The sequence below is a fragment of the Ostrinia nubilalis genome, chromosome 10 (genome assembly GCF_963855985.1).
Source record: "Ostrinia nubilalis chromosome 10, ilOstNubi1.1, whole genome shotgun sequence".
Lineage (NCBI taxonomy): Eukaryota > Metazoa > Arthropoda > Insecta > Lepidoptera > Crambidae > Ostrinia > Ostrinia nubilalis.
The window spans coordinates 3633372-3653109 of record NC_087097.1 but is presented as its reverse complement, the minus strand read 5'-3'; the positions used below and the strand labels follow the sequence as shown (position 1 = coordinate 3653109).

At 36.1% G+C, this 19738-nt stretch overlaps 1 protein-coding gene across 2 annotated transcripts; it reads right to left on the bottom strand.

Annotated features, from left to right (window-relative positions):
* Nucleotides 1–599: 599 nt before the first annotated feature.
* On the bottom strand, nt 600–9898 carry LOC135075697 (BUB3-interacting and GLEBS motif-containing protein ZNF207). Of its 2 annotated transcripts, none has more exons than XM_063970148.1 (9): nt 9645–9898; nt 9397–9523; nt 9050–9176; nt 8703–8770; nt 8494–8621; nt 8284–8370; nt 7803–8076; nt 3821–4025; nt 600–970 (listed from the first exon to the last, which is right to left on the bottom strand). In XM_063970148.1, exons 1-9 carry the CDS (start codon nt 9683–9685, stop codon nt 891–893), a joined length of 1137 nt encoding a protein of 378 aa, XP_063826218.1. In that variant the 5' UTR covers nt 9686–9898; the 3' UTR covers nt 600–890. The 2 variants fall into 2 exon arrangements, with proteins under 2 accessions (XP_063826218.1, XP_063826219.1); XM_063970149.1 differs by having other exon boundaries at nt 3821–4010.
* Between the last annotated feature and the right edge of the window lie 9840 nt (nt 9899–19738).

The window sequence follows — 19738 nt, the reverse complement described above, 5'->3', positions numbered from 1 at the left end:
AATTGGGAAAGAAGTACCGAGTTTGAAGCGTTCATGAGCAGACATTGCAGTTGAATATTCAAGTTCTGAATTTGATTATTGATGAATAATAAAATAAATCGTACTAGCTCGATTGATGGTTTCATTTAATTTATTTAAACCAGGTTACCTATAATAATATTTTTTCGTTAATTTATGAAAATAACAAATTAGCCCGTAATTCTGAATCCTGATGCATAAAGTTAGTCTATTAATTTAACACAGGTACGACTGTACTCAGTGTTGCACTATCAAATGCAATTGACGCGCCTCTATGCCAGGGTTTTTATGTTCCTGGTCAGGCTATATAATCTAACATGGCAAGCGGACAGACTGTAAGCTCCACTTCGTATTGTCAAGGATATGAGAGGCTACGAGAACTATTTCGTAGTTTGTGTATTGGTTAATGGTAGCGTGACATGAAAAATAAACAAGAAAACGAATAAATTCTCGCATCCCCAATGATATAATGCAATGATAACTTGTTAGGATGTCTGTCAGTGACTTCGGTAAGGTGAGAAAATAGTTTCTGAACACGTTATCATCACAAAGTCGTCAAGGAGAGAAATCAAAAGCTAACATTTATTTAGAGCATTTAATCAGTAAAGTAGTCAAAATTCTACAAGAGTAGGCAAACGTCACAACTTCACGTGGAAACGCTTAAGGAAAAATTCAAGGCAAAACATTAACTTTTCTATTATCCTTACGCACTTAACACCAGAAAAAATTTAATAACTGAGTCTACTGAAATTACGTCCGACAGTCTATGCGAGAGCTCGGTGATAGATGTCGGTGCGGACAGGGGGCCGCCAATCCAACAACGCTTGTTGTGACCCGAGTCGCCTGCCACGCAGGGAACTGCCGGCCCCGCCTTACCTGTAGCGCGGCACCATGGGCAGCCCCACGCCCGGGAAGCCCATCATCGGCATCACGCCGCCCGGCAGCAGCATCCCTGCACACAGAGCGAGGTTACGGCGGCCCGCGCGCGCGGCGCGACAGGGGACCACCGGTCCAACACACGGCCGAGCCGTTGTGACTGCTGAACAATCGCCTGTCGCAGCCCGCCCCGCGACACGCGTCCAGTGCCGACTTATTAAGGTGCAGTAAGCGAAGGAACACAGGTAGGTAGGATAAATAATTCACATGAAAAATCACACTTTCAAAATACTCGGCGACGTGATCGCATCCGTAGTCATGCATGTTCAGTGTGATCCGAGATGGTTGCTCGTAGAATCCAATTCAGCCAACGACTATTAACTCTTCGTTACATGCACATTGTAAAGCGACAAAACTACTGTACGTAAATATAATATTAGTGTACCCACCCGTAAACCGACAAAAAGTCACATTTTATATGACACTACGAGAAAATCGAGACAGTAATAAGATAAGAGCTACTACAATAAGCAAATCCATTAAGGAATGTGAATAAAATTACCGCTCATTTCTTTCCGATCCTCCGATTGTGCGGATGGCACATCAAAATCACAGTTTAGCTCTTGACAGTGTTTTGCCTACGGACAGTCGATCAGGGCGGTGGCCCGGGTGTTAGTGGGTGTTAGGGCGTGAGTACGGACAAGCTGTTAAGTGTTACTGAGGCGCCTGGCGCGCCACTGCACTCACTGAGCTGCCGACGACTAGCGAACTAAGTGGAGAGCCGGCCACGCTCTTAAAACATAATTCATCATCCTTTATAGACAATCATATAAAAAAACTAAAGCTTATTCTTACTTTTTCGTACGGGTTTAGTGTCGTGGAAAATAGACAAACGTTTGGATCGAATTATTTATTGGAAACAAGAACACTCCATTTTCCACGCCGATATGCAACATGTCTATTCTAAGTATTACAAACACGAGTCAGTGTAAATATCAGTACTGAGAAAAAAATTAAAAATTAGAACTTAAGATCCTTAGTGTCTACTAAAACTAAAAATGCACCCATTATAATGTTATTCTTAAACCGATAAATGCAAAAAAAAAATTAAGTCTATTACTGGAAATGTTATTTTTGTCTTTGATATAAAAATATAGATGCATAGGTACTATAAAAATGACTTTCAGTGTGTCTTAGCAGTCTCGTAATTCTGCGTTCAAACATGTAACATTTTAGTAAACTATTTAGTCTTTGGCGCCGTCATACAAAATTTTCTAATCGATAAGTCTCTTGGACTTGGACCATACTGACATCAAAAATATAATACAATATTACACTTAGATACAGACAGTGTAAAAGTAATTAATGTGCAAGAGCTAAAGATAACAACATTTTTGACATAGTATACCTAATGTGTATATGCCTGACTTAAAGTATCGAAAATTACACAATAAGAGTTGTTGCTAGGCCTGACATTATTGGGGGTCACTAGATTTCATCAAAAACATTCTCAAACCTATATTTATCGCAGTATAATCAATTAAATTTTGCTGATGTGAAATTTGACAATGCACTGGTAAAGTATACAGAAATAAATGGTATAAATGTTTCACAGCGTCACCTCAAAGTTCACAATAGCTTATTTTTATGTATGTATTGTTGTGTATGTGTGTTTTTGCAGTGGGTATTTGTAAATAACTTAAAAATGTTAATCATAACATGAGAGATGTGCAATTGTTTTTCATTTCTTGCACTTGTATTATGTTTATTTTGATGCAGCATATGAATGTTATATCGAAAACGTAATTGTTGAATAAAAATATTTCGCCATGCCATGTCTTTGATTATTACATTAGATGAAACAAAACTTGATTCTAATTAGTAGATGACAATGAAATAAAATATGATTTTTATCATTTATGAAAGAGATTGAAGGGATCGCCAATTAATTTCTTGGCAACAAACACTATCACATGACATTTACACCAAGAAACAAATTTACATCATTCGAAAGACTACAGTGACAACCCTGGAAGTCCTGTGTATTAAACACATTTCAATAGTTCATCTTGTACTTCATTATAACTACATTCTATTACAAAATATTGGTTATATGGCAGTATAATTTCATGGTATAAAATTATGCGTTGATTTGTATATAAATACTGTTTTCCATTTGCTGAATACTAGGAATACGTGACTGTCACTTTAATCTGTGTTTAAAATTAGTATGAAATAAAGATTGAAATTATAACCATTGATAGAGTCAAGTTGAGCCATGGGGCATACAAGATGATAAGGTAAAGTCTTCCCAAAATAAATGTTTAATGAAATTGAAGTACATAACTACAAACTGGAATGAATGTATATTACAAAGGTATGATAATGACAGAAGCCGAAGGAATGATTTCGTTATTAACATTATGGGGTGCATTTGCATGATCAGACTTAAAACAAAATAAGAAAAAGGGAAATGTACGGTCGGTTTTAAAACCCACGTCGCGCAGTCTGTAGACTGTCATTACACACGAACCCCCATAGTAATAAAAAGTTACACCCTATTTGAACTGTTTTAAAGTAACATTTCCTTTAAACGTCACTTTAAAACAGGGTTCAATGGTGTAACTTTTTATTAGTAAAGCATCAACCACACCAACGCGTGCAGATTGCTATCGCCGGCGCGCAATAGATAGGCCAGTGACAGGTCGCGTGACCCATGACAGTTTACGCGACCTGTCATTGGCCTATGATCGCGATCTGCACACGTTGTTGTGGTTAAAGCTAAGAGGAAAAAGTAAAAAAGGAAACAAAAACGAAACGCATCAGAAAGTAACCGCCACGTATCTTTCTCAACCATTCACAAATACCCACCGCTAGCGGTAGTGCGCGTGTGTGTGTGTGTGCGCGTGCGTGTAGTAGTACTGACCGGGCTGCAGCGGGCGCATGAGGTTGAACTGCGGCATGACGGGCAGCACGCCCATGACGGGCGGCATCGACACCGGCACGCCGACGCGAAGCTGCGGCTGCGGCAGGACGCCAACGACTTGTGGGAGCAGCGGCCGCCGCATCGCTTGCGTGCGCGCCGCCGCCACCGCCGCGTTCATATGCGCCGCCACCTGACGCGAGAACAACTGCACACCTCACACCGCGCTCGCGATTCACCAGAGGCCTTAGAGCAGGCGCACACCGTTGATTTTTAGTTGGCCGATAGTTGTGCCCGATTTTTAATTGTATGAAGAATCGGCCAAATCGAATCGGCGTAGTGTGCGCACTCCCATACATGCCCATACTGATCAACTGCCCGACTAAACTATCGGCCGACGAAAAATCAACGGTGTGCGCCTACTCTTAGTGTGAGTTTACATCAAACGTCTTCACTATTGACTGCGTAAAAAAGATCCCTAGCGGATACTTTCAAGAACTAAAATCTTGATAGATTTTTTGACGCGCTCACTAGTAATGTTTGATGTAAACACACACTAAGCCCACAGAACTGACACGAATCAGCCGAGACGTAGTTTAAAAATGTGACAGTTACAAAGGTTCTTTTTCTCACTGGGCACTCAAGCCACGAGCCTAGATGTACGTAACGTACGTAATCGCTGAAGTTATTTTTTAAATACGCGACTGTATGTAGTTGTGATTGTTCCATGAATCGGTTTCTAATTTCTATACGTCTAAATTCTAAATTAAAGCTGTCACGTTTGTAACTGTCTTGGCTCTCCTTTGAATCGTTGCAGTACTTATGATATTGTGCGTCGCTGTTGATTATCCCGTTATAAACGAGTAATAGATTGATCCGAAAACACGGATGGCGGAAACCAGAAAAGCACTGCATCGAGTCGAAAGAAGATCTAACCTGACTTGAGGCAGTTCTGATTTGGTATCGAAACACTAAAAAAATATCATTGCAAAATCTTGTGCAATCTTGTGTGTACTAGTTAGGGGTCATCCATAAAGTACGTCACACGTAAAGTGGGGGGGAGGGGGTCGACAAAGTGTGACAAGGGGTGGGAGGGGTCTTAAGTTTTGTGACATCACATTTCATTGTTTCAAATATTTGATATAATGTTAATTTCATAAAAAAAAATACTTAATTTAAATGGAAATAAAACTAATTTCGGAACTGCTGTTTTAATTTAATAATTTTTCGATGTAAAATTGCAAAACATGTGACGTCACACTAGGGAGGGGGGGGGGGGGGGGTCTCAGAAATGTGACCACCTGTGACAAGGACGGGGGGGGGGGCTCAAAAAATCATGAAATTCGTGTGACGTACTTTATGGATGGCCCCTTACAGAACTACAACTTATACTTTTTCTTAGTAAATATTAATGTAATCTTTTCTAAAATTAATGGAAGACGATCACCAATCTGTGTGATTAGGTTAGTTCTAAAAATATTTCAATTGAAAATTCATCAATGCAATCGGAAGCGGTAGATATATGACGCAAATAACCAACGATCTGCGTCAGAATAGTTCAAACTATAGTCTATCCAATATAGCTTGATTAGAATGACGGCTGTCAAACGAATGTGACTAGTGATGGGTATGTTTCGTACGGTTCACATAGATGTATCGATAAGTTTTCGAAAAAATGATATGAAAAAATGCACCCAATTTTTCTTCATATATCTTTATTCATAAAAATGACAATTATGATTTAAATTTAAAGACAGTAAAATTTAAAATTCATGTCAAGGGTGTACAACCTAAGTCGTAGTCATTATCATCAGTGTTCTTCAGTGGTTTTTTCCTCTCGCTAGAGGGCGGTGGGCATCTCTTCTAGAGCAACGGTGCTATGAATACCCAAAAAATTACCGGTGATTGATTTCCGATGTTTGATTATTTAAGAATGAAATGTTTTTTGGTTTTTAATAGTGAACATTTAGAAAAACGCATAACTTGACTTAAATATGTTATAAAATGATTTAGAAATTTTTTTTTTAAATATGTTAAAAAAATAGTTTTAATTTAATATGACATTTGTCGATATGTCCCAACACTAACATTTTTGTAACTCGAGATAACCTTGTAGAGACGTCGTTAATACTCTAGCTTGATTTTTATAATTTCGAATTACTACTTATTGGTGTAATTTAACGCTGCATTTACACGAAATTATCATTTTTATTGGAAGCACTGTCGTCGAAAATATTGTTTGTAGGTCAGACGTGAATTATTTCTTGTCCGCCAATATTTTGCTCTCATTGATCGCTACTACAAAGTTATGTCGTTACTTTTGATGACAGCTGTCATTCTAATCAAGCTATATTGGATAGACTATAGCAAGCACTCAACATTTTTCATTGGCATAGAAAGTTCGCAAGTACAAAAATACGTCTGTGCAAACAATAAAAATACCTATTTCAAAGATTTCTATTCTAGCTGGGAGTTTACTATTTGCCAGTCTTAAATAAAGAAACCATATCTTTTTGTTTATAATCAAATTAAAATTGATTGATTTAGCAGAAACACGCCCGTATGCTGCTTGCTAAGTGAAGCAGCAAATCGAACGCACAGCGTTGAATAGAGCTCTGTGATTGGTATATGTGTCACTCTGTTGTGCGGCCACTCGCACTGTGAATGTGTGAATTCGGGCGATAGTATGTTTAGATAATTTTAACGAATAGTCAACGTGTGATCTATGGCAAATAGATAACAGATATACATGTCACCGTAAAATTGTGAATTCGGTCAGATTATAATCTGACGTAGTTAAATTACAATCTAACCTAACCTAACCCACTGTTAGTTTACAATCTAACGCAATATATTATAAACTGACAGAGTTCACAATTTCACGTTGACATACATACTGAAATGCAGATAGATTTATTGGTCATTCGAAACCCAAAATTGCATAGTAAAATTTGAAATAATTTAAGTTTCTACTGGAATCCTGTATGGAGTGATAAGGCTTAGAGCACTTTATTATTGAGATAAGGAAGTATTGTTGTTGTATGATGTATTTGTCAGGCTGATAGATAAAAAAGATAATGCCATGCATCATAAGGGCGTGATAAGCCATCTTGTCGATCGGATCGATGTCTTTAGATCTGCAGCATGACATCAAGGTTCTTTAGACGAGTAAAGCAACAATTTTAAGGCTAGATGTGATTTTTGATCGAAAATTTCATTAAAAATGAACTCAATTATTTTAACCACTATGGTCTAATAAGGTAGTTATGGGTTCAAAATCCCTAGAGGCATGGCTAATGTTTATGTTAGTGTGATTAGCATGAGCAATTATGCTAATCACGTGTCATTATTTGCGACATAGCGTCATCATGGTCATTTATTTTAGTATGTTCTGTTATCTAGTACAGGGTTTCCCAATTTTTTTTTGCCAAGGAACCCTAATTGATTATACTTTTCCTAGCGGAACCCCCGTACTACTCCGCCCGCACGCCCTGCCCCTCCCTTGTGCGTAAACAAGTCGGTGCGAGCGAACAACGTGGGATAATATTTTTTACGGAACCCTTGCGGCCTTTCCACGGAACCCCAGGGTTCCGCGGACCACCTTTCGGGAACCGCTGATCTAGTAGACACGAGTACAAGTTGTCTAGTTTGGGGCTACGTAAATGGTACAATCACAAAATATATTTTACTGCCGAATTAGTTGATGAAATAGAGGCTCATCATCGTCGGATATCTTTGCCATTTAATAAGGAAGTGTAAGCATTGCTTCCCACTCGGAGGACTGACGATCTTGTGAAGGTCGCGGGGTAAATGCTAGGAAGCGAGCCATAACATAACCAACCAAATAGTGGAAATCCATGTGGGTGGTCATTGTCCAGCATTGCACGACAGGTTGTAACAAACATGATGTCACCAACAAACAGGACCAAACATGCCATCAAGAAACAGGTTGAAACATGTCTGCAACGGACGTGATAGTACATACCTCAGCCTGGCTAGTGCTAGGCGTGATGAGCGCCGGCTGCGGTTGGGGCATAGGCGCGGGCGCGTCGGGCTTCGGCCGCGGCCGGTACTTGCCGTGCCTCGCGCGTATCTCCTCTAAAGACACATCCTCCGGTGGATGGATTATCTTAGACCCCGCCCCGGTCGCTGTGACGAGGGGGCAAGAGTTTGCAGCGGGCGGTTTCACCTCACCGTTCTCTTTTGGGTCCGAACTACTTGATGTTGAGGTAGTAGGTGGTGCGCTTATTGTAGCATTACTGTTGAAGGAAATAGTGTTGTGGTAAATGAGACGAGTAATAAATTCACATTACAATGGGACAACTTGAGTGCAATAGTTCATTTACATGTGACCGTTTCTCAAATTCAATTACATTCTCAAGGACACCTGACCCGCAGTAGACTATGAGCCATTATGGAGAAGTCCATTTACAGACTAAATGGTTACAAAGACATCAGATTCTTACCTATATGCAGGGAAAGTAGGTTTATTAGGTTGTGATGTAGGTATACTGGCTGCTGGGAACAGTGGTCGCATACCTGGCATCATCATTCTGAAAATTAAAAATTATATTGATTAAGACTAATCTAATAAAACAAGTAAAATACAATACATACCTACATGCATTAAATGTTTTGAATTGAATACCTAAAAAATTTAATTTAATCTTAATTACCTTGGTGCCTGCATAAATGGAGGCATCATGGGGTTCATTTGCATGTGCCCTGGATACATCCCCGGAGGGACTGGGCCCATGGGTGTTGGCAATATACCCTGTGATACTCCTGAAGGTCCAGGTCCCAACTGTCAAATAATGAATTAGTTCGTAACAGTTCCTACAGAAAGACAATGTGCATAATATTGACTTTAGACACAATAATTTACCAATGCAGGTGTTGCCTTTTTCTTGGCTGCGGGTTCATCGTCGTCACTATCCGAGCCTTTGCCGCCACCTAAACAAATATCGGAGTGTAAATTACAGAAAATAATACAAATCGATTACACGTTGAAGTACGATCGCTATCACACTAAAAGGTAAACATTATCGATACATATACTACAGGGTTGAATAGAAAAATGTGCTTAAATTTTCAAATATAAATAACATCAACACAGTAACTAAACATCCATTTACACCTAAAACTAACCATTCAAAAAAATAAAAATATGGTTTTGTACATACAGTTTGTTCCAAAAATCAATAGTCGAACCACAGAAATAAGTTTGTATACCTGATTTTTGCTTCTCATGTTCTCTTATATCTTCAGGTGGAATACCTTCCATACCATAGATTTCTATTTCTATATTTGACCTATTTGGTAATGAATTTGGTACTTTGTCTATTGCTTCTTTATGTACCTGAAATCAGATGGAAAAAATTAGTAAACCGCCCGAGATGAACTCATTTAACTAATTATTAATAAGCTGAAGTTATTTACATAGAAACTGTTAGGTATGATGTGGTGTTAACAGAATAAGTCGCGCCAAAATTATGTACTACGCAAGTTAAAAGGGGAGACGGCACTGGTGATGGTGGGCGGGTGGGCGCTTGCCAAGTTTGTCTCGAGGGCTGACGTACCTGCATGCAGTGTATTGACAATCCGGGGCCAGTGTACAACTTCTTGTGGCATATGTGACATTTAAAATGTTTCGCTTTCTGGTGTTGAATTAAAATCTTTTCATCGTCAAATTCCCTGTTACAATACCTGAGAGACACGCTAAGGAAATCATATACAATTTACATACGCAAATACAATTTCAACGATTGACCTAAATATGAAGGTCACGCTAAATTTGTAATCAAGTTAGTTTATTGGAAAAGGATACCAGCACCAAGGTTTCGATGCCTTCTTCTTCTTACGGCCCATTTTATGTCGATCTAAACACTAAATAAACTAACACGAATTTATCACAAAGCACTTAAAACCTATTTTACGTCAATAAAAATTAGTTTATCACAGATTTACAATTAAAATTACAACGAATTATTTGCCGTTAGCGATACAAATCGAAGAAAGCAACCCAAAATGGCGCCGACGACAATCAAGAAACGAATCGACCACGCCACAAATCTGCCATTTTGCAATGCAGCGCAGCATTTTTGTTGTTTATGGTATTACCAGAGATAAAAAAGGCTAACCGGTTTTTTCTTAAAACCGTATTTATTAAATAAACGATTCAGAACCATGAAGCTAAAGTTCAGAACCAGCCGCCTGATATTGTATTCACCTCTTGTTTTTTATTTTTACCGATTCCTGTGATAATAGAGTGAACTATTGTCATAAAAAGGTGTAAGAGATAGAGCCTTAAACCCTCTACTAATAAAAAGTTACACAGTTGTTGAACACTGTTTTAAAATGACATTTCCATACTAAACGTCACTTTAAAACACTGTTCAACGAGCGTGTAAGTTTTATTAGTAAGGGAGGGGTAAGGTTCTATAAACTTACCTTGCTCATGGTTATGGTCAGAAATACATTAGAGGGGTGGCAATGTTCTTTATGCCGTCTCCACAAAAAATACCCAAGGTATTTTAAAAACCGGTTATTTGTTATTTGATAAGTTGAGGTGGCCTCTCTAATTTTCGGCCAAATAGATTAGTTCCAGTGCCCAGACGTAATTAAAAAGAAAACTAATTATGGCGCGCGTAAATGGCGGGATAATTTAACGCTTTTTTGCGTGTTTGTTGTTGTTTTTTTGGGAATCAATCTTTATAAAACTTGCTTATTCAAGAAATCTAGATAGAAAATCTTTATTTGACACGAAAATAAATATTTATAAAGAAAAAAATTGTTTCTGAATGGGTCATTTTGTTTTTGATCTGTAACTAAAGTAGGTTCTGGAAAACAAGCGATAGTTCATTTATCATCCACAATATAGTCCAGTCATTTGGTACAAAATAAAGGGGTTACCTGGAAAGTTTTTCGGGTGTAATGAAAATTGGTATTTAAAATAATATAGATTTTGTTATGCTCTTTCCGATTTTTAACTTTGCGACCTCGTATATTTGCCGCACGCGTCGCCTTATTGGAAAAATGCTGCTTACTAGCAGTTTTTTAAAGATATTTCCTTTTGGATGATTTTTTTGATAAAATAGACATAAGGAAACTAAAACTACAGAAAATTTCCTATTTTTGATGTCTACAAAACCTTTTTGTGAAATCAATATATTTTATGCGTTTTGACAGAGAACTCATTTCCCCAAAATATTTCTCGATTAGCCGTTTGGCTGATCGAACCCAGGACCTCTGTGTCTAAAGGCTTACAAGCAGACCACAGAGGTGGTATATTATGTTTGTATGGATATTAATAACTAAAATTGGTCATAATATATCTCAAAACGTATGAAACTTTTCTATGGACAACGCTTGTTCGATGCGTCTTAGGCCCAGCTACTTCCAATGTCAGTGTAACCAGTGTAACTAATTTTGGAACACCCAGTATAATCACCAGGTGGCGCTACTATGTAATTTCTGTATAGTGGCGCTCGCTTACTTTAATAGTGATATTTTAATAGTCCATGCAGTTATCGACACATGTTGCGGACCATTTCCCCAAAATTAATTAAAATTTCGGAAAATTTGAATGCTGACTCTTTCCTTACACAAATGCTGAGTCTGTATTGCTATCCAGCGAGGAAATGCAGCCAGCATCCTCGCCACTTTGCCTCGCGGATACACTTTTATATTTGAGTAATAAATAACTTTTTTTTTGTTTATTTAGAGTTAAGTTTGCGTTAGTTGTAAAAATATCTGACATTGGATATTATGTACGACCCTTGCTTAACGTAAGACATCGACTAGAAGCTAGAAGTCGAATTTCAAGGACTATAAGTAATTTGAAAGAAATTAAAGATCAGCACAAACAAGCCGCAAAGGAAGCGAATAACAACGGCTTTACCTCATAAAACAACGCACTGGTGGTAGACACTAAACGAGAATTAGCTGAGTATTTGAGTTGGAATTACGAGATCATACTACTTATCAGATATTGTTTGACAAGCCTGTGAGCGCTGCGTGAGCCGGCCACGAGCCCCCGCATGACACCCATGAGACGGGGGCGTGAAGCCGCGTTCTGCCTTCTCATTGGCGCAGATGGGTGCAGAGTACACTACGTCATCATCTTCAAGGGGATTAATGTTGTCGCTTGAAGCTCGTCTGTATCTAGAAGTAGGACGGCTGCACATGAGATTGGGGCTTGACTGTTTCTAAGGATGACCAGAGTAAATCAATTCTTGCTTGAAAAATATATTAAATACTTTTCGAATCCTGTGATTCAAAATTACATTATTATTGCCGCATAGGGACGTCATACATAATACTGGTCAAAAGGCTTCCCCGGAAAGGTAAAAAATGATAGGATTTCCCGTTTTAATTGGACTTACTTACCTACCAACAATTCCTCAAGTAAGTAAATACAAAAAATCGTATTAGATACAGAAATACTTAATCAATATTCTATCATAAAGACTTTTTCATTCTACATTATTTAACAAAGACTTAAACTCTGATTTTTAATTCGACAGAATTTTGACATTTCAGAAGTGTTGTCAACATTCAAACATTCCCATTATGAATGGAGAGCATTTTCATAAATTAAAAAATAATCCTTTCGTGAATTTAAGGTTTCCCTTGAAAAACTAAGGTTTAAAAATGTACTGATCATTTCAAAATGGTTATTTGAATTTTTATTATCATATTTTTGAAGTTACAAAAAAAATTGGGAGATTATTTTTCTATTACTGGACTCCCTGGCCAATAATCCATGGGTTACAAACCTTTTTTATGAAAATCCTTTTGTTAATAAAATCTTAGCTTCATAAAATAACCAATGTAACAAGATGTCAATTTTATCCCACCAAAAACATTCTGTAAAAAACTAGCCAAGTCTCGATGGAGCTGCTTGTTTATCTCTAAAAAGTAATGAAATCTAGACAAAGTCGTGCCAAGTCTATGGTTCCTTACTGCGATTTCTTTATTATTATAGTTAATGTTGTGTGACTTGGCCGTTGAAGGGTGACAAAACCAGGTGCTCCATGACACCATTGCACCAATCTGTCGCCAGAACCGCTACCCATTGATGATGGAAAATTGCCACTTGGAAAACGTTGATTCAACAATAACCAGTCAATTGTAGGCTTTATAAAGCTGCGTATTTCAATAATACTTATGTATGATTATCTTAATAAAGATTGTTCAACGGCCAAGTCACACAACATTAACTATAATAATAAAGAAATCGCAGTAAGGAACCATAGACTTGGCACGACTTTGTCTAGATTTCATTACTTTTTAGAGATAAACAAGCAGCTCCATCGAGACTTGGCTAGTTTTTTACAGAATGTTTTTGGTGGGATTTCACTTATTTTTGTAGAAAGTGGCAAAATTGTTTAACGTCGTCGTTTTATCGATTTTTTTTACGTTATTAAACACAAATAAACTCAACGACCTTTAAAATGGACAACGAATCAGAATTGTTTTAATAACATGACCTTAGCGATCCTTACAATATAATAAACGAAATCAACGAAATGCAAATTACACAACATTCAACTTAATCGACGGGGGGCTCTGGAAAGGAAAAAAATCTGGACACCACTTGCTAGTGCTAGCGCCATCTAGCGGTAAGCGATACAGGCGAACACCACGGTGCCGGAGTAGTATTTATTATGAATGTGGGGTTACTCCAGATCTTCGATTTTCCTAGTTTTTATAGTTTTCCCTTTATGTGGCCATTAAACCCTAACTCTGTACCAAATTTCAGCTCTCTGAGTTTATGGGAAGTACTAGTTCTATTTTGATGATCATCAGTGAGTGAGTAAGTGAGTGTCGTAAATGCGAAACTTTGCTTTCGCTTAACTTCGGAACTAAATGACCTACAGACTTGAAATTTTGGATTTTAAGTATGTGATTATAGCTTACTAGATGACGAAAATTTCTGCGTTCTGGTCTTATCCAGAGGTTCTCAAATAGGGGCCTGAAAATGCGGCGAAATGGTTCCAGTAAAGATGGTACGGCAGTGTTTGCTTCGCGCTCGACTTGGCGGGGGCACTGCCGTGCCCCCAGATAATGCAAGTTGATTATGTTAGGATATAGAATTTTATCATGAGATGACATGTTGCTGGCAGGTTTTATTTTAAAAGTAAACAGCAATAGAATAAAGTTTGAAAATAATGACAGGTGTAGAAAAGCGAGAAAATGTGACATTGTATCATTGTATTATTGAATTTCGATAGATTCAGTTGTAAATGTTTTAATATTTAATATGTAATAGATTTTGATAATATTTTAATAATAAAGTGTGTGTGAGTATTGAAGTGGCGTTATTATGATTGAATAACCTCCCAGGAGTTGTGTGGAGAGGCACACTCCTCGAACAGGTTATGGGCCCAGCGTACGTACCCAGAGGGCTGTTTGTTTGTGTTCTGTTGAGAATTATCTCTTGAATAAGAAGAATGAAAGTGAAAGATCTATCCTGATTTTGTTTTTGGAAAATTTTAAAACAACAATATGTCGGAAGAAAATTTTAAATTATCAACGTTATCAAAAGGAGAAGACTATACAAACTGGAAGAAGAAATTGATATTGTTATTGACAGCGAAAGATATAGATTGTGTTTTGGAAGATAATGCTGAGAGCAAAAAGGATTTTAATAGAAAAGATGCAAAAGCAAGATACATTATAATAAGCTCATTATGTGATAAATTTGTTGTATATGCATTGAATTGCAATACAACAAAAGAAATTTTACAAAAATTTGACACATTATTTCTAGGACATAAAGATACACAGATTTGTCAACTTTTGGAACAATTTTACAAATTCAAATTTTCAAATTCAGATTTGATGATTGACATAGCAGAAATTGAAAATCAAGCAATAAAATTAAGAAATTTGGGTTACAGCATAGACGAAAAACAAATCATGATTAAAATTTTATCAAGCTTACCAGAAGAATTTGCCTTTTTTAGAACTGCGTGGGAGTCAACCCAAACTTCGGAAAAATCACTAATAAATCTACTATCAAGAATAAATCTAGAACTTACTATGCGAAAAGAAAATCAAAATCAAAATTTGGAAAAACCTGAAATGACGCCGTCTACGTCAGCAATAGAAACAAATGACAACGCATTTTTAGTCAAGAGTTGTTTTCAATGTGGCAAGAAAGGACACATTGCCAAGTATTGTCGGCAGAATATGAATGCAAATCGTGGATGGAAAAATAATAACCTGCAATGCTTCAGATGTCTGAAATTCGGACACAAACATACGGAGTGCAGTCAACAAACGAACTGTATGTATTGCAAGCATAATTCTCATTACACGAAATTCTGTCTACAGCAACATCAGCATGTGAGTAATTTTATTCCTTTAAAAACAACTGTGGAGTTCATCCTGGATTCAGGAACTAGTAGTCATATTGTTACGTCTGAAAACTATCTGAATGACAAAGAAGACATAAATTATAGAATTATGACTGCTGATGGAAACATACATCCAGTTAACACCATGGGAAATATTTATACAGACAATATTAATTTTAAGAATGTTTTATGTGTACCCCAACTTAAAAAGAATTTATTATCTGTGTCTAAATTAACTGATGATAATTATATTGTTAAATTTTACAGAAATAAATGCCAAATCATGGATCAGAACTCTGAGTGTAAGCAGACAGGAGTTCGCAGAGAGGATGGCCTTTATTATGTGAAACTGCCAATGGACATGTCAAAGTCAGTCGTGCATTCGAGGTCAGACAAAACATTCCTTATTAAAGGCTTCTGGCATCGTGCATTAGGTCATGTACCTATAAACAAGACTAAAGACCTTGTTTTAGGTATAGATAGAAACTTAGTAGATGACGTAGACATCTGCGAAGTCTGCATACAATCTAAGCTTTGTAGAAAACCTTTTAAAACTGTTAGATATAGAGCTACTAAACCTTTAGAAATTATTCACAGTGATATTTGTGGTCCTATTGGAAAGGAAACATGGGATGGCTACAAATATTTTATTACATTTTTAGATGATTATACACATTTTGTTAAAGTATTTCTTCTTAAAAACAAGAACGAAGCTTTTTCTAAAATTTTAAACTTTATCAATTTGGCGGAAAATCATTTTAACACAACAGTTAAAACATTCAGATGTGATAATGGTGGAGAATACACCAGTAACCAATTTAAAACTTATTGTATTTCCAAAGGTATTAATATTGATTATACAATTCCGTATACTCCTCAACTGAATGGTAAAGCTGAACGGTTAAATAGGTCCTTAATGGAACGAACAAGAGCTTTACTCTTTGATATGCAGCTACCACATGAATTATGGGGTGAAGCGGTTTTAACTTCTGCTTATTTATTAAACAGATGTTCAAACACAGTAAACATTAAAACACCGGCGGAGATGTGGTTTAATAGAATACCAAATTTAAAACACTTAAATATTTTCGGATCATTAACATACTTTAAAAATAATTTTCAGTTAAATAAACTTGACTCAAGAAGCAGTAAAGGGCTTTTAGTAGGTTATACTAATAACGGATATAAAATATGGGATCCTTTACATTTTAAAATCTATTATTCAAGAGATGTAACGTTTAATAATAGTAAGAGTGATGTTAGTGAGTTTTTAAAAACGTGTTATAGGGAAGTGAGACAAAGTGATTTAAATAATTTATTTAAAGAAATTAGTGTTGATATTAGTGATGAAGTTATTAATGGTGATATTAATGGTGATATTTGTGATGAAGTTATAAGCGGTGGTGTTGGTAATGAAGAAGTTAATGAAGATATTAGAAATGGTGTTGAAGATAATGGTGTTTGTGAAGAAAGAGTTACTGATGTTTTTGAAGATAGAGTTGAAGATGTTGAAGTTGATGGTGGAAATACTGAGAATATTGAAGATTGTATTGAAGAAAATATAAATTTGAGAGGGGAGGTTAGAGAAGATTCAGCTGTTGAAGACAGTGATGGTTTAAGGATTTTACCAAATAGAGAGAGGAGATTACCTTCTAGGCTAATGGATTATGATTTAGAGAGTTCGTTTTTAACTTTTACGGAAGTTTTGAGTAGTGTTGATAAAGATTTATGGAAGAAAGCAATTGATGAAGAAAAAGAATCTTTAGAGAAGAATAAAACATGGGAAATTGTAGGAAGGCAGGAAGCAGGAAATAGAAAAATAATATCAAGTAAATGGATTTTTACAATAAAGCCTGGTGGAAGATATAAGGCTAGATTAGTGGCAAGAGGTTTTTTACAAAAGTATAACATTGATTATAAAGAAACATATAGTCCAGTGGTAAACACAACAAGTGTTAGATTGTTGTTGGCTATTGCAGCTCAACAAGGGTTTAAAATAAAGCAGTTCGACGTGAAAACAGCATTTTTATATGGGGAATTAAATGAAGATATTTTTATGGAGATACCTTTAGGATACAACATAAAGGACAAAGAAAATAAGGTGTGTAAATTAAAGAAAAGTTTGTACGGGTTGAAGCAAGCGCCACTTATGTGGAATAAGAGGTTGACGGAATTTTTGAAGAAATTGGGATTGATACAAATGAAATTAGATCCATGTGTGTTTCATAATAAAAATAAAAATATATACTTAGCAATTTACGTAGATGATGGTATTTTAATTGGCAAGGATGAGATATGTTTAAATAAAATAATAAATCAATTAGAAACGGAATTTGAAATGCGGAAATTTGATAAAACTGAAAAGTTTATAGGTTTTGATGTGTTAATTGAAGAAAATTTTATAAAAATTTTTCAGGAAAGTTATATAAATCAACTTTTAGATAAATTTAAATACAAAAGCTTAAAAGATAGTAGTCATCCAGATATTTTGGTAGATACACATCAAGAGGGGAAAGGTGGTGATGATGATGTGCATCGTTATAGGCAATTAATCGGCTCGTTGTTGTATTTAGTGAACAAAACAAGATTAGATCTGTCGTTTCATGTTGGTTATTGTAGTAGACATCAGGAACATCCTAATTTGAATGATTTTGCAAATATTAAAAACATTTTTAGATATATTAAAAATACAGTTAGCAGTGGTATAAAATATGTTCGTGGTAGCGATCTAAGTTTAAAAGCATATTGTGATGCAGACTTTGCAGGTGATCCTGATACTAGGAAAAGCACGACTGGTTTTGTAGTGTTTTATGGTGGTGGTCCAATTCACTGGTGTTCTCGCAAACAGTCAGTAACTGCTTTGTCTAGTACTGAGGCTGAATATATATCTGCAGCCGAGTGTATAAAAGATCTGCTTTACATTCAGAGTTTGATTCATGAGTTGACAGGGGAGTTACCAAAAACACAATTGTTTGTTGATAATCAATCAGCAATAGTTTTGATTAAAAACGGAATCTTAAATAGGAGGAGCAAGCACATTGATGTGAAATACTATTTTATTAAGGAGAAATTAGATAAAAATTTATTAGAAATTTATTATTGTCCTACTAAAGACAATTTGGCTGATATTTTAACTAAACCACTGGATAGAACAAAGTTTTTGAGACTTAGACAATGTATAGTGAGTGATACATAGTGGACATTTGTGAAGTGACGAATTATGTAGGTTTATTAGAATATAAGGTTTTTGGGAGTTAACTTGAAATTTTAATTTTAAGTTAGTTATGTAAGGTGTTTAGGTTAATTAATTCAAAAGTATATTTGTTGTATGGTTGTATTGGGTAAGTTAGTTAAGTTGGGTTTTAAGGAGTAGATAGGTAGTTGTTATGATTATATAAAGATAAAATTCAGAGGGGATGTTAGGATATAGAATTTTATCATGAGATGACATGTTGCTGGCAGGTTTTATTTTAAAAGTAAACAGCAATAGAATAAAGTTTGAAAATAATGACAGGTGTAGAAAAGCGAGAAAATGTGACATTGTATCATTGTATTATTGAATTTCGATAGATTCAGTTGTAAATGTTTTAATATTTAATATGTAATAGATTTTGATAATATTTTAATAATAAAGTGTGTGTGAGTATTGAAGTGGCGTTATTATGATTGAATAACCTCCCAGGAGTTGTGTGGAGAGGCACACTCCTCGAACAGATTATGACGACGATAATGATTATTGATGATCATACATATTTTCGTTTATGATAATATGTTGTTTTACTGTGTTAAAACACGTTTTTTTCTATTTAATCTCTAAAATGTACATAATAATTAGTGTACATTGAATTGACAAAACAAACAATAGTACATTCTTGTAAGTTGTACTTGATGGAATTTCATTTCATATTATTTATTATTAATTCAAAGCAAAAAAGGCTTATTACATCTGAATTGTCAAAAAATGACAGCTGTCAGAATTCCGTCGAATTAAAAATCGGACTATAGGCAGGCGAGGCGATATCTCATAGCAAGTTTTTCTGAAAGTCATGTCGTTTAAAAACAGCGATGAAAAATTATCAAAGTATTGTAAATAACATGAGATCTGTTATGCTAAGTTTACACGTTGACTTTCGTGGGCAAATAGGCCAGTAGAATTAGATTTAAAATCGGAAATAATTCCTACAAAAGATTTTATTGCTTTAGTGGCTTCATTGGTTGCCCATTAAGACTCTCCTAGGTTTTCGACTTCGACGGAGTTGTGCTTAAGTGGTGAGGCCCCCCGAAAGGGGCGCTTTTTAGGTTTTCCGGTTATACCGCGTAAAGGACTTACCCTATCTAAAAGTGGTCTTCCTGACGGTTGAAGGGCATTTAATCCTGCATCAAATAAGACCAAATTCATATGTTTTGAACAAACCGTTCTCGTGCAAATGTTCGGCAAAGTAGAAAATATGTGTATAATTAATGACCCTCTCCACGTCCAATAGCTCATCACCTGTAGGCTCCCAAGCCTTGTAAAGGGGCGCCTTGACCAGCGTATCCCTGTCAAGGCTCACGAGTT

Coding starts and splice junctions, on each gene's coding strand:
- LOC135075697 (XM_063970148.1), bottom strand. CDS start 9,685: ATGGGCCGTAAGAAGAAGAAGGCATCGAAACCTTGGTGCTG. Junction 9,524..9,644: donor GCATCGAAACCTTGGTGCTG/GTATCCTTTTCC, acceptor CGTGTCTCTCAG/GTATTGTAACAGGGAATTTG. Junction 8,622..8,702: donor AAAAGGCAACACCTGCATTG/GTAAATTATTGT, acceptor ATTATTTGACAG/TTGGGACCTGGACCTTCAGG.